Source organism: Aedes aegypti, chromosome 1 (assembly GCF_002204515.2).
Source record: "Aedes aegypti strain LVP_AGWG chromosome 1, AaegL5.0 Primary Assembly, whole genome shotgun sequence".
Classification (NCBI taxonomy): domain Eukaryota; kingdom Metazoa; phylum Arthropoda; class Insecta; order Diptera; family Culicidae; genus Aedes; species Aedes aegypti.
Window position 1 is genome coordinate 299,065,488 of NC_035107.1, and position 17,223 is coordinate 299,082,710.

General features: G+C 44.1%; 1 protein-coding gene across 1 annotated transcript; it reads right to left on the bottom strand.

The window, feature by feature from the left end:
- Window positions 1–2,532: 2,532 nt before the first annotated feature.
- On the bottom strand, window positions 2,533–4,579 carry LOC5568369 (synaptic vesicle glycoprotein 2B). The gene is made up of 4 exons (XM_021838238.1): window positions 4,235–4,579; window positions 3,887–4,171; window positions 3,416–3,824; window positions 2,533–3,354 (listed from the first exon to the last, which is right to left on the bottom strand). The coding sequence occupies exons 1-4, from the start codon at window positions 4,500–4,502 to the stop codon at window positions 2,778–2,780; spliced, it is 1,539 nt and encodes a 512-aa protein (XP_021693930.1). The 5' UTR covers window positions 4,503–4,579; the 3' UTR covers window positions 2,533–2,777.
- Between the last annotated feature and the right edge of the window lie 12,644 nt (window positions 4,580–17,223).

The window sequence follows — 17,223 nt, forward strand, 5'->3', positions numbered from 1 at the left end:
CATCCATGAAAACTTTATGAGCCTACTGAATTCATAGAAAAGATCCCTTGAAAAGTCCTGTAGTTTGTATAGCAAAATTCGTCAAAAACAATATCTATTTTATGAACAACTATTTCATTACAAAAAACAAAAGTATCGAATTATAACTAGTGATGTAGTGAGTTCATTAGTTAGATTTATATGATAAGTAAATGGTGCGATGGTTTTTGGTTTGAAAATAGATAGTAATTTCTTTTTTTAAGCTACCCGGGAAATACGGGAATCCCGGGAAACAGAAAATCATTTCCCGGGAAACGGGATTCCCGAGAAATCTCAATTCCCGGGAAATGTTCCCGAGAATGAGAACTCTATTTCCCACAATCAGTTTAATGGAAATATTCGGATGGCGATGTTGCGGAACTAAAGGTTTGTGTAAGGTAAAAAGGTGTAATACGCCCCCCCCTTAAGGAAAAACTATTCTATCGCAGTAGCAAATGCATCACTTCTAATGTTTTCGGGGTCAATGTATTGCTTATGTAGTTGACCATGCTCTGCACGCAACTTTCTCTTTCCAGATTGCTTCAAAAAAGTGTACAAGATATATTTTTGTAAACGGTCCCAATGTTTACGTTCCAAAACAAACCGGACAATATGCCCCTCTCATAGAAAAAAGGTCCCCAGCGTTGTTGAAATGTTTCCAAGGAGAATTCCACCACCTGCTAAACTTAAAAGGGTTCATTAGCGGTCTTCTTTCGGTAAAAGTTTTTGTGTTAAGTACAATAGTAAAGAATGCGCTTCATTCACCCTGAGGCTTGCTTATCAAAAGCAAAGTTTTAAACCAAAATCCTGATTTTCGATATTTTTAGAATTTCTTTTGATTGTTTATACTTTTCAAAGAACATATATGCGGAACATCATTTTTTCGCGAATATTTAAGATATGTAATCATATTTACATGTGAAAGAAGCCTCAATCCCGTGAAAATGAAGAGGGGCGTATTGCCCCGTTGGGGCATATTACACCGAGTTACCCTACATTGGTAGCTTTAGAACGATAACGTAAATAACTGTAAGGAACAAAATAAGTTAAATATAATATGCATTATTGAAATTTACCCGATGATAGATTGGATGACCTAAAACATGTTTCACTATTCCTTTTTTTTTGTAATTTTCATTTCATTTGTCTAGGTTTGAAAAATAATCGAGCTCTCAGCTGATTGATTTCCGACAAACTGTTTACTATGGAAGTTATTGTGAACTGCAAACAAATGCAACATATGCAGACTCATTTTTTGCCGTTAACGTCAACAATTCAGTCATTGTGGACACCGAAGAAGTCATTGAAAGCCGCTCGAAAGCCAAACCGTCGCCCACTTTCGAAACATCACTTGAAGTGGCTGTCGAGAGCCGATGAGCTTAAGCTCATACTGAAAGCAAATAAAACAATCGGATTTCGGTTTCCTTCCCATCGATTGGGGAGAGAAGACCATCTGGGTCTCCTTTCCTGTCTTTCCCATCAGTCGGCCACCGTTTGACTTGATTGGTTTCGTTTTGATGGAATTACCTACCAATACCTCCCACACCTTTCTTGCTTGCTCTTTTCGGATATGTACCTCGGCTGGCCGCTGTTCAGGCGTGCGTTTCGTCGAGTTCGTGATTTTGCATTGATCGCGCAGCAAGCCGTTTTCGGTCAAATGTCAAGTGGTCGGCTGTCGTCGGTGGCGTCAGAATTGCCGAGTGTAGGTTTTTGGGTTATATCGATAGGTCGAATTTGTGTCACTGTTTCATGCGAAAATTTCCCTTTCGATTTCGCGAAGTGTGCGTTTCGTTGGAATCGAACGTTACAAAGTAAGCACCACATGTGAGAAGAAACGTGGAAGCTGATTTAGTCGCACTCGTCATCATAGTCATCAAGGTTGACCACCGCCGTGCTCTGAGAACCAATCTGGCAGTCATAATTTACAAACTTTTATGTGGCAATCAGACGTTCAGAAGGGGGAAGAGAAAAACCGACTGAGGTTCGTAAAACCAATCAGGCGTGAATGCAGCAGAAAAGAAACTGCCCTTCGCCACTACTGCAACTGCAATATGGAATGTTTGTAGGGGACGGTATTTCAACATGCCGACTTAAGCTTAATAATAAAATATTTACGAGAATTCTTACAAATCATGTGTGCATTTCGTACCACATTGCCCTACGTTCGCAATAAGAAGCGCTTTATAAATGGGTAGCAATTTATCCTGCATCGCTGCATCCCTCTCGCAGCAGCAACGACGCATATGGTGGTGGTGCGACGCGAACGACGGCCTACTACGATCAATACCGATGGAGTGTTTGACTGCGCGCGTGAAGCAAAACGAAGCAGGCTGTGCGAATGAAGAAAAGCATTTCCTTCTTCGTCTTCAGGCGGACGATTGCTTGGGAAAATTAAATGTGGAGAACGAGGGCGCGGAGGATGACTGGGTGGACGGGGTCGATTTGAATGGGACTGCAATTGAAGTGTGTTTGCAATTGGTTACTACAAATGGAGCCTTAATTTGTGTACACAAGTTGCAGTTTGTCTTCCTTTCAATGGTTCCCGTTTAAGATTTATTGTGTAAGGACTTAGGGGTAATTTCTGTTTGCCGTACGTCACTATTCTCTATTTTAGACAGTCTTATGATATTGGAGTCGGTTCTTACGCTAGATGGCGATCCCCTGGATAGCGGGGCTCCAGGAATACTTCACAGGTTGTACCGTAATTTGAGATACATCACAGTCGACTAGTTCACGCGTTGCCATGACAACTTCAGCTATCACTCTTCTTGCGGCAGGAGGAATGTAACGGCAGCACTGATGAACAACATCCCGGACAGGAAGTAGAACGTAAGTGGGCAGTTTTGAGACATCAGCAGTCCTATGACGGCACTTGCGGTAAAGCAGCTCAACCGCCCGACCATGTTGACCAATGAGACGGCCATGCCTCGGACGTGAGTTGGAAAGAGCGATACGGCTCGAGCGTTCACCAGCATGACACAGATGCCTGCGAACATGATCTCCACACAGAAGAGCACTGCAACCAGGTAGCTGTTGGTGAAGAACTGGAGCAAGATTCCGGCAGCTCCCGCTACGACCATGTTGAACACCATCATTGTAGATCCACGGAATCGACGCAGGATCAACGACAGAGTTATACAGTACGTAGCCCCGAATGCTCCGAGCATTGCCGTATAGATGAAGGTCTCCTGTTGAACGCTGGATTCGCAAATCACTGGAAATGGAGAATCTACTGGTGTAGGCTGCTGTAGAACAGAACAGATCTCAGTACCATACGAAGGATTGGACGAGATTTGGTTCATGATTTGAGGGAACCAGAGACCTAAACCACCGTATCTGCAAGAAATTCGAGTTCAACGTGGATTGTGGATACGAACAATGATTCTGAAGAACTTACATGGTGAAGGCACTGGCGCTGTGGACGCAGCAAACAAAGAAGTACTTCAAATATGGAAGCTTCAGCAAAGGTACGGTCTGATCCCTCATCGACTTCAACACTCCCATCATTCCGGATCCTGTCTCCAGTTTGACTTCATCTGCTTCAGTTCGAAGAGCCTCAACCTTGTAGTTTCCTTCGCTTCCAACTCCGTGGTTGATTCGATAGAGCCACTTCAGCACGGTAATCGCTTCATCCTCTCGTCCTTTGGACAGCAGAAACTTCGGACTCTCCGGGAAAAAGAAGAACGTGATTCCTGCCAAAAGTCCGGGAATCGTGTACAAGATGAACAGCAGTCGCCAAGGCTTGTAGGTGATTGAGTCCGTGATGGCGAAACTCCAATCGTATGATAACGTTAACCAGCCGACCACTGAAAAGGTTTGAATTTGTCATCACACGTTAGTTCACTAGCAATCCCAAAGATCAACTTACATGCCACATAAATAATCCCGACGGAGGGCATCACCGATGCGTACGATATCAGCTGAACCCGTCTACTCGGCGTACAGAACTCCCCTAGATAGGCATAAATCGTAGCGGCAGGAGCAGCAATGCACAGTCCTGTGATGAACCGCAGCACCATCAACGATGCAAAATCATTTGCAAAACTCGAGGCAAACGAGCATATCGAAGTGACGATCAAGGCGTACTTTAGAACGACCTGCCGCCCTCGTGTATCCGCCTGGTAACCCCAGAAATACGACGACGCCATAATCCCTACGAAGAAACACCTCTTTCAGTCGAATTAATCCGTTTCCTTCCCTTTCTCACCAAACCCACCTAGAAATATCGCTCCACCGATCATCCCCTTCTCGCCGGGATCCAGCCCCAGGTCGCACTGGCTGGCCGGCAGAATAATGCTCAGTCCCATGGCTTCGTTGATCGAGGCCATGATGGAGAAACCGGACAGCATCACCAGGAATATCTGCGCCCGACCGAATCCGACCAGCTCCAGCGCTTCGTCGTAGGTGTGCGATCGTTTTTGCCATCGCTGAGGAGCCTTGATCGGTTCCACCGAGAAAACCATGCTGACCGAGCAGGGAGGCATTGCTAACGGAACTAGAAGGGAGACGACCACCGCGGTTGAGCTATTCGCGCGAACTGACGTTCCCTGCGGGGACGTTTCTAGGTCTTAAAGATCACCGGTGCAGATCATTGTCGACTGACTGCCTGTGCGAAGTATCGTTATCAGTTTGTTTGCGTTTGTTTCGCGTGGATGTTGGTTGTGAAATGGCATCGTGACGCTGCGGAACGGAATGGGAAGAGAACACGGGCACTTTGATTTTAATAACTCTTCCAGACTAAGACGACAACGGAAGGAAATATGAATGGAAACGTTGTTTGCCGCGCGCCATCACGGTGTGCGTTGATGATTTGTCGGGCGATCTAGCTGGCGCTGATAGGGTAATTAACGCTCCGGGCGATAAGTAAAGGTTGTCATGACAATGCAGGAATCGCTAATCTAGGGTTGAAGATCTTATCGCGCGACGCGCTGCAAAAGTTGGTGATGCAAATTTGACTGCTTGATGATCATGGTTTGGAACATGACCTGTTCTTTTGGAAGATCTTATCGCATTTTTGCGTTTGAAAAAGAAATAAGAAGGCAAAACAGCAACCTTGATGCGTAATCTTTGGTTCTGTAAACAAGTAACTGTCGGCTGCTTTGATAAGTCGGTTTAATTTTTTCGTAGGTGGTTTTGTTACGATGGTAACAAACGCAACAAAATAAAAATTTTTGACGGAGAAAAAATTCCCATACGTGGATACTGATGTGTGTCCGTCATCTTGATTCCATGATAATACCTACTTGTTTTGTGTGCTGTTGTCCGGGTTCATTATGCTACACTTTCTAATGGCTTTCTCGAAGTTCGCGCAAGCCGAGCATAGTGAAGATTCTGCTTGCAAATGCAGGCATGGTCTCCATAGAACTTGACTTTACTGTTTTTCTGGACGTACCGTCTATACGCTGATAGCATTCTACATTATTAGAAAGGAAAGTGCAGATGGGAAAGTATTCTTCTTCTTGGCACTACGTCCTCACTGGGATAGATCCTGCTTCTCAGCGTAGTGTTCAATTAGCACTTCCACAGTTGTTAACTTAGAGCTTTCTTTGCCAAAGTTGCCATTTTCGCATTCGTATGTCGTGTGGCAGGTACGATGATACTCTATGCCCAGGGAAGTCAAGGAAATTTCCATTACGAAAAGATCCTGGACCGAGCGGGAATTGAACCCCCTTCAGCATGGCTTTGCTTTGTTGCCGAAGTTTCCATCCACTCGGCTAAGGAAAGCCCCCAAATGGGAAAGTATACGATGAGTAATCGTAGTGTCAACACTTTATGGAACGTCCCGTTCCATAGCGTTGGGCCAAGAAATGATCCTTCAGAAAGACCCGCTGTCACTTGCCTTGAATTTTGCTTTTTCTTTGTCTTGTACACCAAGACTCTTGTCTGGAAAGTAACTCTTGAGGAACTCTTAGCACCTTCGTGTAGGGTTTCGTTCTACTTCGTCACAAGCGCTATTATTCGTCGTATGTGTTCCACTACGGCGGATATACAAACTTACCTGCAACATAGTTTCATTTTCCAAGTGTAATTTATGAAAGCTGTTATGGTTCATCCAATCGTACACCAAAAATGTAGTTTTATACTGTATTTCGATAAACAACTTTAGTTCAATTATCCACTTTGTAGTTTTACATCTAAATCTGCATGGACGAAGACAACAGATCGAAATCTGATTAGCGATCGACTAAGCCACGCCACATCACAATTCACATTTCTTCCCGCCCCTTCTCCAGGCACTTATATGCAGTATGGAAAATTAAAGAGAAACACGTGGTAACACTAACAAACTGGTGGTTTATTTGAAACTGATTTCTGGTACTGGCGACAGGGTGATATTTATACTACTATGGTTGCTATGCAGTTGTTATATATAATGATCATAGCAACAGGGAAACTAACTGTATATAATATGGAATTCAAATATTACTGAGTTGCTTTGATTTCAACACCCCCTCTCAGTTGTTTCCTTCTAACCCTAACTTACTTCTCAAAGCTATAAACGTTGGAGCGGGCAAGGACTTCGTGAGGATGTCTGCTTGCTGTTTCTGGGTCGGAATGTAAATCAACTTGACCTTCCCTTCGGCAACTGCATTTCGGATGAAATGAAACTTCACGTCGATGTGTTTGACTCTCCTCGTTTCCTCTCGTTCTGCCATCGCAATCGCTCCTTGGTTGTCTTCATAGACCGATACCGGAAACAGTAGGGCATCTTGTCGAAGATCGGCCATTAATCCGGTTAGCCAAATCGTCTCGCTCACGCAGGAACTCATGGCTACGTACTCGGCTTCGGTAGATGACATCGCCACAGTCGACTGCTTCTTCGATGACCAGGCGACAGTGTTTCCGTGCACCTTCAGTAGAAATCCGGAAACGCATTTCCGGTCACATTCGTCGCTTGCGAAGTCGGAGTCCACGTAAGCAGCTATCGTTGGTTCCTTCGGCTTGCTTCTGTAAACTAATCCTAACTTCTTCGTTGCTTGCAGGTATCGTAGGACGCGTTTGGCATGCTTCCAATGTTCTTCACCAGCAGCATCCTGGAACCTCGCCAGGTATCCAACGATGAAACACAGGTCTGGTCGAGAACCCATCATGACGTACATGAGACTACCGATGAGCTCGCGGTAGGGATACTCGCATTTTCCGACTTCTCGCTTCAACTGCAGTCTTGGTTCGGCTGGCGTCTTCACTGGATTGCAGTTTTGCATTCCAAAACGAGCAATTATCGTCTCGATCTGGCTTGTCTGGGACAGTTTCATCAGGCCACGGTCCAAATCCCTGTGGATCTTGATTCCAAGGAAATGGTGCAGCTCCTTCATGTCCGTCATTTCGAATTTCTGCATCAATGTGGTCTTCACACGTTCGATGTCGACCTCATCCACAGCGGCGATCAGGAGGTCGTCAACGTATACCACCAGGTACACAGTGGCATCTCCGCATGCTCGAACGTACAAGCAATAATCGTGCTTCGATCGCACGAAACCCAAGGTCGTCAGAAACTCGTTGAAATGGCTGTTCCAGCACCTGGGCGACTGCTTCAGACCATAAAGTGCACGATGCAGCAAGCACACTTCATAAGGGCGCATCTTCACCCCCTCTGGACACTGCATGTACACCTTCTCCTTGAGCTTCCCGTTCAGGAAAGCGGTCTTGACATCTAGCTGGTGAATATGCATCCCATTCGTCGTTGCTAGTGCCAATAGTGTCCGAATGGTAGTCAACCGGGCCACCGGTGCGAAAGTCTCCTCGTAGTCCACGTGTCTCTTTTGCGCATAGCCCTTAGCTACCAGCCTCGCCTTGTAGCGCGCAGGACGCCCGTCAGCATCCGTCTTCAGGTTGAACACCCACTTGCACGGTACGGGTTGTACCTTGGCAGGGCGTTTGACCACGGTCCACGTTTGGTTCTTCTGCAAAGCCACCAACTCGTCTCGGATTGCTTCCCTCCAGTCAGGCTCGTTCGGATGACCTTTGACATCATTGTAACATTCGGGAACCTGTAGGGAATTCGCACCAGCAGAAAGGGCCTTGTACGTAAGAAAATCTGAAAACCAACCTGGTCTCCTGCACTCCCGACCACTAGACCTCGGAACTTCACCAGTAGTTTTGTTCCTTTCTGATTGTGGTGGGAGTGCGGTTGCACCTTCCTCGTCGTTGTCTTCCACTTCCGTAGCAGAATCTTCGTCGGAATCTTGATCACCAACATCCTCATCGTCGGAGTCACGAGCATCACTTCGAGCTTCTCCAACTGCTTTAATCATCTGCTGCTCTTCAATTTCCCCCTCTTGCTCGGGAGCCGGTGATACGTCCTCCGGAATCACTAATCGTCCGTCGCTCTCACTCGGTGCCTTGAATGGGAATGCTGCTTCGTTGCAGCGGACATCGCGGGCCACAAACATTTTCCGCTTTTCTTGATCCCAAAGACGATATCCAGTTGGTGCGTAACCGAGCATCACACACTTTCGTCCGGTTGGATCCAGCTTACCTCTCTTCTGTTTCGGTACCCAGGAAAACGCTTGGCACCCGAAAACTCGCAGCTTGGTTACATCAGGCTTTTCTCCATGCCACCGTTCAGCAGGTGTTTCCTTACCTTTGATTGCTTCAGTCGGACTTCTGTTGGTAACGTAGACAGCATTCAGGACCGCTTCTCCCCAAAGGTACTTTGGCGCACCCGACTCGGTCAGCATCGCTCGCATTTTCTCCACTATAGTGCGGTTGAAACGTTCCGCCACACCATTTTGCTGCGGGGTGTACCCGACCGTTGACTCCACTTGAATGCCTTTTGCATCATAGTAGGCTAGCTGCTCTTTTGAAAAATACTCACGCCCGAGGTCGCATCGCAAATTTGCAATTTTCGTCCCAAATTTAGCCGTCGCCATCGCTTCATATACCTTGAAATAATCGAACACTTGGTCCTTTCTTTTCAGCAGGTACACGACTCCGAAGTGCGTATAGTCGTCCACAAACGATAGAAAGTAGCGGTATCCATCCGAAGTTGGCGGGGTGATTTGCCCACACACGTCCGTGTGCACGCGCTCCAGGGGCCTTCGAGTTTGCGGTCTTGTACCACAAAACGGTTGTCTTACCATGTTGCTCTCAGCGCAAGCGTCGCAAAATTTTGCATCACCATGGAGACCATCCAGCCCGTCCACCATCGCGGAATTTTTCAGCTTGAGCACATTCTTGAAGCTAAGGTGCCCATACCGCTTATGCCACAGCTGTAGCTCCGTGTTGCTACCGGCTGCCAATGCCGATCCACTTGGCAAACGATTCATCCGCAGATAAAAAAGGTTGCCCTTCGATTTCGCCACACCGATGGTTTCGCCGTCCTTCGTCAAAATGGCACGATCCGGCTTGAATTCCACGTGCACGCCCGCGTTCAGCAACTTTGACAACGACATCAGGTTGTATTTCAGTTGCTTGACGAGCAACACGTGTCCAAACGACAACGTGTACCGATTTTCACCAACGCATAACCTGGCCTTCACGGTACCTTCCTTCGTTGCTACCAGCCTCTCACCATCCTTTGCACTGTCGATATGAAGCGGCACGTGCAGCTCGTGGATCTCCTGGAAGTAACCTTCGTCGCCGACCATGTGGGAACTCGCTCCCGAATCTAGGACCCACTCGATTTCGTCCGGCTTTTCCGACACCTTCGCTCCGGACACAAGCGCCACCGCCTTGTCGATTGGAATCTTCGCTACTTGAGCCCGATCGGAACGATTTTTCACTTTTGGGCAGGCAAACTTCTTATGCCCGATTTCTCCACAGTGGTAGCACTTACCGGCGAATTTCGATGATTGTGGCCGTCGATTTCCGGATCTGGCCGCCAACACCACTCCATCAGACCCGCTCGCAGCACTCGAACCGGATTCTCTTCCAGATCGCTTTTGCTCCTCCGCTAGAAGGCGTGCTTTGACGGTCTCAAGCTTCAGTTGGTCGTCCAAATTTTCCATCGCCGTGGTAACCACATCGTAACTAGGTGGCAACGAAATAAACAGTTGGCTCACCAGGTCGAGCTCCGTAACCGTGGCACCGGCGTTTTTCAGCTGTCTTCCCAGCTCATCGAACCGACGGAAATGGTCCGCCAGGGGGGTTCCTTCCTCCATCCGCAACAACGCCATCGACCGCCGGATGTACGTCTGGGCTGCAAAACCTTTTTTGGCATAGGTATTTGCCAACGACGTCCACATCTCCCTTGCGGTTTGCTTGTCACGAATATATTCCAGATGGCTGTCCGCAATGTATGCCACCAGAAGCGCTTTCGCTTTTTCGTCCTTCTCCAGGAAAGCGGTCCTCGCTGGTTCCTCCACCGGGGGGTCCTCCGTGATGGTTTCCTTCACTCCATGCGCCGAAAGTTGGGTCTCCACCCGGAACTTCCACGTGTCGTAGCCTTCACCGGCAAACTGCACGATTCCTGCTTTCTTCGCACTGGACATCTTGGGGCTGGAACGGCTTCGAGAACTTTTCACTTTTCTCTGGCTCTTAGGTATGGCGTGACTGGGCCCATAACCTAAAGAGAAACACGTGGTAACACTAACAAACTGGTGGTTTATTTGAAACTGATTTCTGGTACTGGCGACAGGGTGATATTTATACTACTATGGTTGCTATGCAGTTGTTATATATAATGATCATAGCAACAGGGAAACTAACTGTATATAATATGGAATTCAAATATTACTGAGTTGCTTTGATTTCAACAAAAATCTTCGTACTTCTTCACTGAATAGCTCTATTCCAATAACACGCCGTAAATAAAAAAAATCATGAAATTCCCTCAACGACTGCATATAATTGAGAACGTAACTGTATTTTGATGGAGCCAATGAATTCTAAGCGAAAATCACATGTTTCGTCATGGAGAGGGATGCTAATAGATCTAAATAATAGTGTTTAACATTGTATTATAGTGTTGTATTTTGGCCACTCACTATATCACAGTGAGCGGTTAGTTGTGAGACGAATCTGAAAACTGATTGCGACAGAAATGAAAACGATACGACGAATTGAAAATACGGCAACATGCAATTTCATTGCATTATTTCCAAAAAGACGATCAAGATTTATCAAAATCTTATTGTACAATGCAAAATCTGTTTTGGGATAGAATTGTTTGGCATCGGTTTGTATCAGCATCATTCACTGCAATACTGGGAAAATTTCAGGTTCTCATAGATAAAAGCTTGACACGATGGATATTAGCACATCACCCTACGGAATAAGCTGATCAGCAACTGAACAAATGAATTAGTTTGCTGCTGTTCAGGGGCTGTCCATTAATTATATGAGGGTTTATGGGGGGAGAGGGAGTCTGAGATTTCTTTCTTCAAAAATCCGAAAATTTTGAAGGGGAGAAAAAAATAATTCATCATTTTTTGACATCAGTTAGGTTAAAAAAACCTTTTTTAATTTTAATTTTTAAAGTAGAAAACGGGTAAAATAATGATCCAGATGACGATTGAAAAAAGTTTCATAACTATCGTCAAAAATTAAGAAAAAGAAAAAATAACTTTTTTTCCATTTTTATTTATTTGTTCCTTATTTATGTACCGCTACGGCTATCTGGGCCCCTAACGACGGATCATGCCCCCTTAAATTTAAAATGCATCATGAGTCCAACAATTTTCAGATATTCTAACCATTTGTAAATATTTTTGCTGGGATCATCTTTTGAGATGCTTATTTATTACCCAACGATGTGAATATGCATCGTAATTTTGACCACTAATTGAACAACTGTCCAAGTAATACAGTCGGGTCTCCTATTAATACTAAAATTGAAGATTTTCTCTGAAATCCCAACGGAACTGGAAATCAAAGGGATCTAAAGTTTTCAAGAATTCCAAAGATTCGGACCAAAGTTTGCAGGGATCCTATTGAAATTTCAGAGATTCTTACAGAAATACCGTCTTGATATCCGAATAATTTCAAAAGATTAATAGTCAGATCAAATACCGGATTTACAATATTCCCAAAAGAATCCCAGACTTGTTATAACAAATCTAGAATGACTATCGGAAACCCAGAATTACTATAGAGATTCCAGGATTCCTAAGGAAAACAGAGAATCTGGGATGTCAGTCAGTCAGTCATTCTTACATAAAATTAAGAATTACTTTGTAATTAGCAGAAATCCATCCGACATCCGAGAATTCCTAAGAAACAACATAATTATCGTAATCCCAAATTGAACATAATTATCGTAATGAGTATCTTCGTACTAGTGATCCTTTATAGAGAGATAAGCGGAAGAAAAATGGAACGATTTGGCAACAGACCAGCAGTGCTGATTTTGTTCGGCGTCGAGAATAATATTGTTTTTCATTCCTGTTCAAGTCTCCACTCAAGCTAGTTAAATAAAATTCCTTTCTACTCTTAAAACTTTGTTCCGGTTATTTCCAACCATCAAGAGGTTATGGGCGACTCACGCAAGGATTCGGTCCACGGGATCCCGCTATTCTCGGGCACCGGTTTCGATAACTGGCGTTTTCGAGTGGAGAAATATTTGAAGTCCGTGAAGCTTTTGGATGTACTCAAGAACGATCCTCCGGCGGAAGTGGCCGTGCTCACGATGTTCCAGGAAAATGACGGTAAGGCAGCGTACCTGCTGATTGCTGATCTCATTCATCCATGACGATCTGCTTGATCTGGTGCGGGACAAGGAGACATCCAAGGAGATTTGGAATAGCCTTGAAACCGTCTACGCTTAGAAGTTCGTCTCATCGCAAACGTTCGTCAGGAAGCAACTTGCGAAGCTGCGGATGTTGGAAGGTGCGTCCGTGAAAGATCACCTGAACATCTTCGAAGAGCTGATCCGCCAACTGAAGCTGGCTTGAGCGAAGCTTGAAGAAAACGATATTATGTCCCAGTTGTTTGCTACCATTGCCGAGTCGTTCGATCCGTTAGTAACGGCGTTGGAAAATCTAGGTGAGGTAAATCTCAAGTTGGATGTTGTTCGCGAGCGACTTCTTGCCGAGGAGCTCAAGAAATCCGACCGGGCGGATTCCTACCAAGAAAATCCTGCAGCATTTCAAGGATCGATGCAAAAGCCTGGTAAGTTCACCGGAAAGTGCAATCGCTGACAGAAGAAGGGACACAAGACCAAGGACTGCCGTGTGAAATTAAAGACGGATAGGCACTCTGAAGCTAACGCTGCTTCTGGAGGCAAGGCGGTGGCTTTCATGACCGGAAGATGTTCCCAAACGCAAGACAAGAAAGTGGTTTCCTTCAAGCTGAATTCCGGAGCGTCAGACCACATTGTAAACGTGAAGCTTTGTTTCGCCGATCATTGTTACGAAGCTGAAGCAACCTGTCGTCATTAACGTGGCGAAGGACGATCAATTCCTGATTTCCAGGCACCGAGGCACGATCAAAGGCGTCAACAAGGAAGGTAATTTTATCAGCCTGAATGATGTCCTTTTCGTACCTGATCTTCGAGCGAACCTGCTATCTGTAAAGAAGTTGGCAAAAGCGGATCTGGATGTCACATTCACGAAAAAGGAAGCAATCCTAAAGCACGGTCGTGATTTGATTGCCAGATGTCCTATGCGGGGAGACTTCTACGAGCTCGATCTCCACGTCAATACCGTGGCGGCCAACATGTGTGGAACTGTGAACGGTAATCTGTGGCATCGTCGACTGGCCCATTTGGGGAGCAAGAGCTTGCAGGCACTCGTCAAGCATGACATGGTAACAGGTATTCTTCAGGATCCAGGTAAATTTGATTTTTGCGATGTTTGTGTTCTCGGAAAGCAGTGCCGAGAACCATTCACGGGTACTAGAGTGCGTGCTGCAAGACCTCTAGAACGAGTGCACTCCGATGTGTGCGGTCCAATCACATCAGCAGCTTGGGATGATTCTCGGTACTTTGTCACCTTTATTGATGATTACACGTGTTCCAGAAGTTCCGAGAGTATAAGGCCATGGCTAGTGCTGCTCTGGGGCATTCGATTTCGAAGTTGACTGTCGATCAAGGGCGCGAGTATTGCTCCAACGATCAACGGGATTTTTACGTTTCCAAGGGGATCCAAGTCGAGCCAACCGCAGCGTACACTCCACAGCAAAATGGGGTATCCGAACGGTTCAATCGGACAATTGTCGAGAAGGTGCGTGCGATGCTGATTGAAGCCAAAGTTCCGAAAAATTTGTGGAATGAAGCGGTCTTAGCGGCGGTATACCTGACAAACAGGAGTCCAACCAACGCGGTATCATGTTCCTGCGGAAATGTGGACTGGTCACAAGCCGGACGTGTGAGCAAATTACGTGTTTTCGGCTGTAAAGCTGCTGAGGATAGAAAATCCGTTAGCGGCTACATCTTCAAGGTTTTTGGGAACACCATGTCCTGGGCCAGCCGCAAGCAACAAACCGTTGCACTGTCGTCATGCGAAGCTGAGTATGCACAAATGGCAAAATTTCGAAACTTTCGGCTCAAATAATGTTAGTCCTTGTGATACTAAGCAACTTTGCCGAAGACGCCATCTTTCTAAGTGGTCAGGTTACTGAGCTATGCGCAAAACAAACATTCCATGTCCACTAGCCCCGCCTGGTGGCGTAATTCCGTATCAGAATGACCACCGCATGTCAGCCCTTGAGCTACTGAACAACTCTTCCGAAGACATCAACCTTCCAAAACATCAGGATCTAGAGATATCATATGTTACAAAATTTTGCATTCTTATCCCTCATGGTTCATATAGTGCAAATCAGAAAAAGCGCCCCTAACGGCCAAGTTCTCAACTAAAAGGATGATCCTCAACTCCTAAAGGTAGATCGTACTTAGCACTGAAACTTCGCCGAAGACAGTACTGTGCTATCTCTTTTGGCATACGAGATTTTCAACAACACCCCCAAAGTGATGAAATCCCATAAGCCCTGGGTCTCCTATAACGCAGATTCCTATTACGCCCCCCAACCATGTGTCTAATAGGAGACCTGACTGTATACACCTATTGAATAAGCATTGTGTAAAATACTTATTCAGCTCTTAATCATGTTCATGCCTAACATTTGTATTAGGCTGAACTGTGGAGAAGCAAAAACGTTAGTTCGACTTTTGAAAATTACTATATAGAATTAAATTATAGAACTATACTGCCCATAAACGCATAATTGTCCCATGTGAATAGGAAATCCAGCAAACATGGGACTGACATGCATTTATGGGCAGTATAGAATTATAGAAGGAAGAAGGTCTTGTTCAGCATATTAGTAAAACATTTCTAATATTGATTCAATTCTTAGTCATTCAAATTCAGGATGCTGAACATTGATTTTAATTAAAATCAGCTTCATGTAGAGCAAAATTGTCGGTCAGCATTCATTAAGATTATTCAATTATAATGAAATATGCATGCTTATTTATGACTATGAATTAATTGTTAGTTGGGATGATAAAAGTCTTCGGATATAATGCTTTCATTTCGCCCAGTGATTTAAAGGGAATGCCAGATTTGTTGCAAATTTACATGACACATCGTGTTAAATTACATCAACATCATATAAATTTATGTCAATTTTCGCGTAATCGGTTTGAGTCCATGCTAGATTACATGTAATTTTACACGATGTGACGTGTAAATTTGCGACATTTCTGGCATTCCCTTCATGTGCATGATTTTACGCTGAAATTTACATGGATTTTTCTTTCTGTGTAAATAGCGTAACTGTAGCATCTTCCTTCAACCCAAAGAGTATATCTCAACATTTGGACATCTGATGTCTCGCCCAAATTCCCACGTTTCGGAATCTCTCTGGCTCTTTTGAGATACCTTTGATGCTTACTAGATATACCTAGACAGAACGGAAATCGTCTTTATCTGTGGTAATCGAACGCCAGCTGTCCTGCTGGACGTCCTATCGATATCATTTACATGCGGTATAACGCAGGTATATGTGCAGCTATCGGAAGAACTTTTAATTAATAAGATCTGATATTAAAAAGAACGAGAAAACATTGAAAACCGCATTCAATGATGACCATTGTGCTACACAAAAGTTGAATGTTTCAAACCAAAATGAACTATTCAATGCTGCATAAGATCATTTTTCAATATTATCGCAAGTAGAGTGTCCATCCCGGGACAAAATATCTCGGGATTTGACAAATTTCGAGATTTCCCGTTTCCCGGGATTTTAGTTCTGACATCCCGGGAATCTCGGGTTTCCCGAAATGTACGGAGAATTTAATTAAAACCACTAAATTTCAATGAAAAACAATGACCTTTTTTCACTCACTATCAAGCCTTGTTTGATAAAATAGAAAAACATCATGAAAAAGAGAATAAACGAATAATTACTTCATGAATAGACCAATTTACCAACTAAGAAACACATATTTTTATTTGTCTTAGCCGTTTTTATAAGCCTATGCTGAGATAGCAAATTTGAAAGTACACCTAATCTGCAGTCAATAATTTTCTGAAATTAACTCTAAGCATGATCTACAATACCTTTAATGATCTTTGATTTACTCTCTTGTTTCGAAGTTTTTATGACTTTTCAAATGTATGAAGCAAATTGCTTTTAAAATTATGGCGTAAGTTTTTACCAGACTTCCAGTCAGGAGGGTTATAGCGAATTTGAAAAAAAATCCATAGCAAACCCGTAAGCTAACTTTTGATTATCATTAGGTTACTTCATCAGAATAAAAAAGTCTTGTTTGAAATGTGATTTGCTGTAATTAATATATTATCTTGGGCAGTTACATTATCTGTTCATTTCATTGAAAAAAAAAAGTTTTGTAAATTTGTACATCGATTTCAACCAAAATGCTAGTTTTACTGAAAATTTCATAAATCTCGACATATTATGACGAATTGATAGATGACTGAACACAAAAGGATGGCGTTTTCCATAGAAATTTCCATATAAACTTCAAATGGCCCGTGCACAGTCAAATTTCTTCCGAATCACTTCAAACTTTGGGAGAATGGTTTTCATCATAATTGACACCGTTTAAGCATAGGGGAGCAAAAATTTCAAAATTTGCATCCCTCTACTGGACACGGTAAATAAAACTGTGTAAATATCTATAAAAACTAAAAATTAAAAAAATAAATAAATAATTTAGATAATTTTAAAATTATCATCGGACATCGAGAACTAGAAAACATAGAATTTTTGTAATGCCAGTAAACCGCCAAATTTGTTCATTCGGACCTGAGAGAGAGGAGACAGCTCACTGACAACTGGCTTGTTTTCTTGGCTTCT

What these genes read in the sequence shown, in the direction of transcription:
- LOC5568369 (XM_021838238.1), bottom strand. Translation starts at nt 4,502, where the DNA reads ATGCCTCCCTGCTCGGTCAGCATGGTTTTCTCGGTGGAACCGATCAAG. An exon ending in CGGGATTATTTATGTGGCAT is followed by an intron (nt 3,825 to 3,886) that starts GTAAGTTGATCT and finishes AAACCTTTTCAG; the next exon opens with TGGTCGGCTGGTTAACGTTA. An exon ending in AGCGCCAGTGCCTTCACCAT is followed by an intron (nt 3,355 to 3,415) that starts GTAAGTTCTTCA and finishes AATTTCTTGCAG; the next exon opens with ATACGGTGGTTTAGGTCTCT.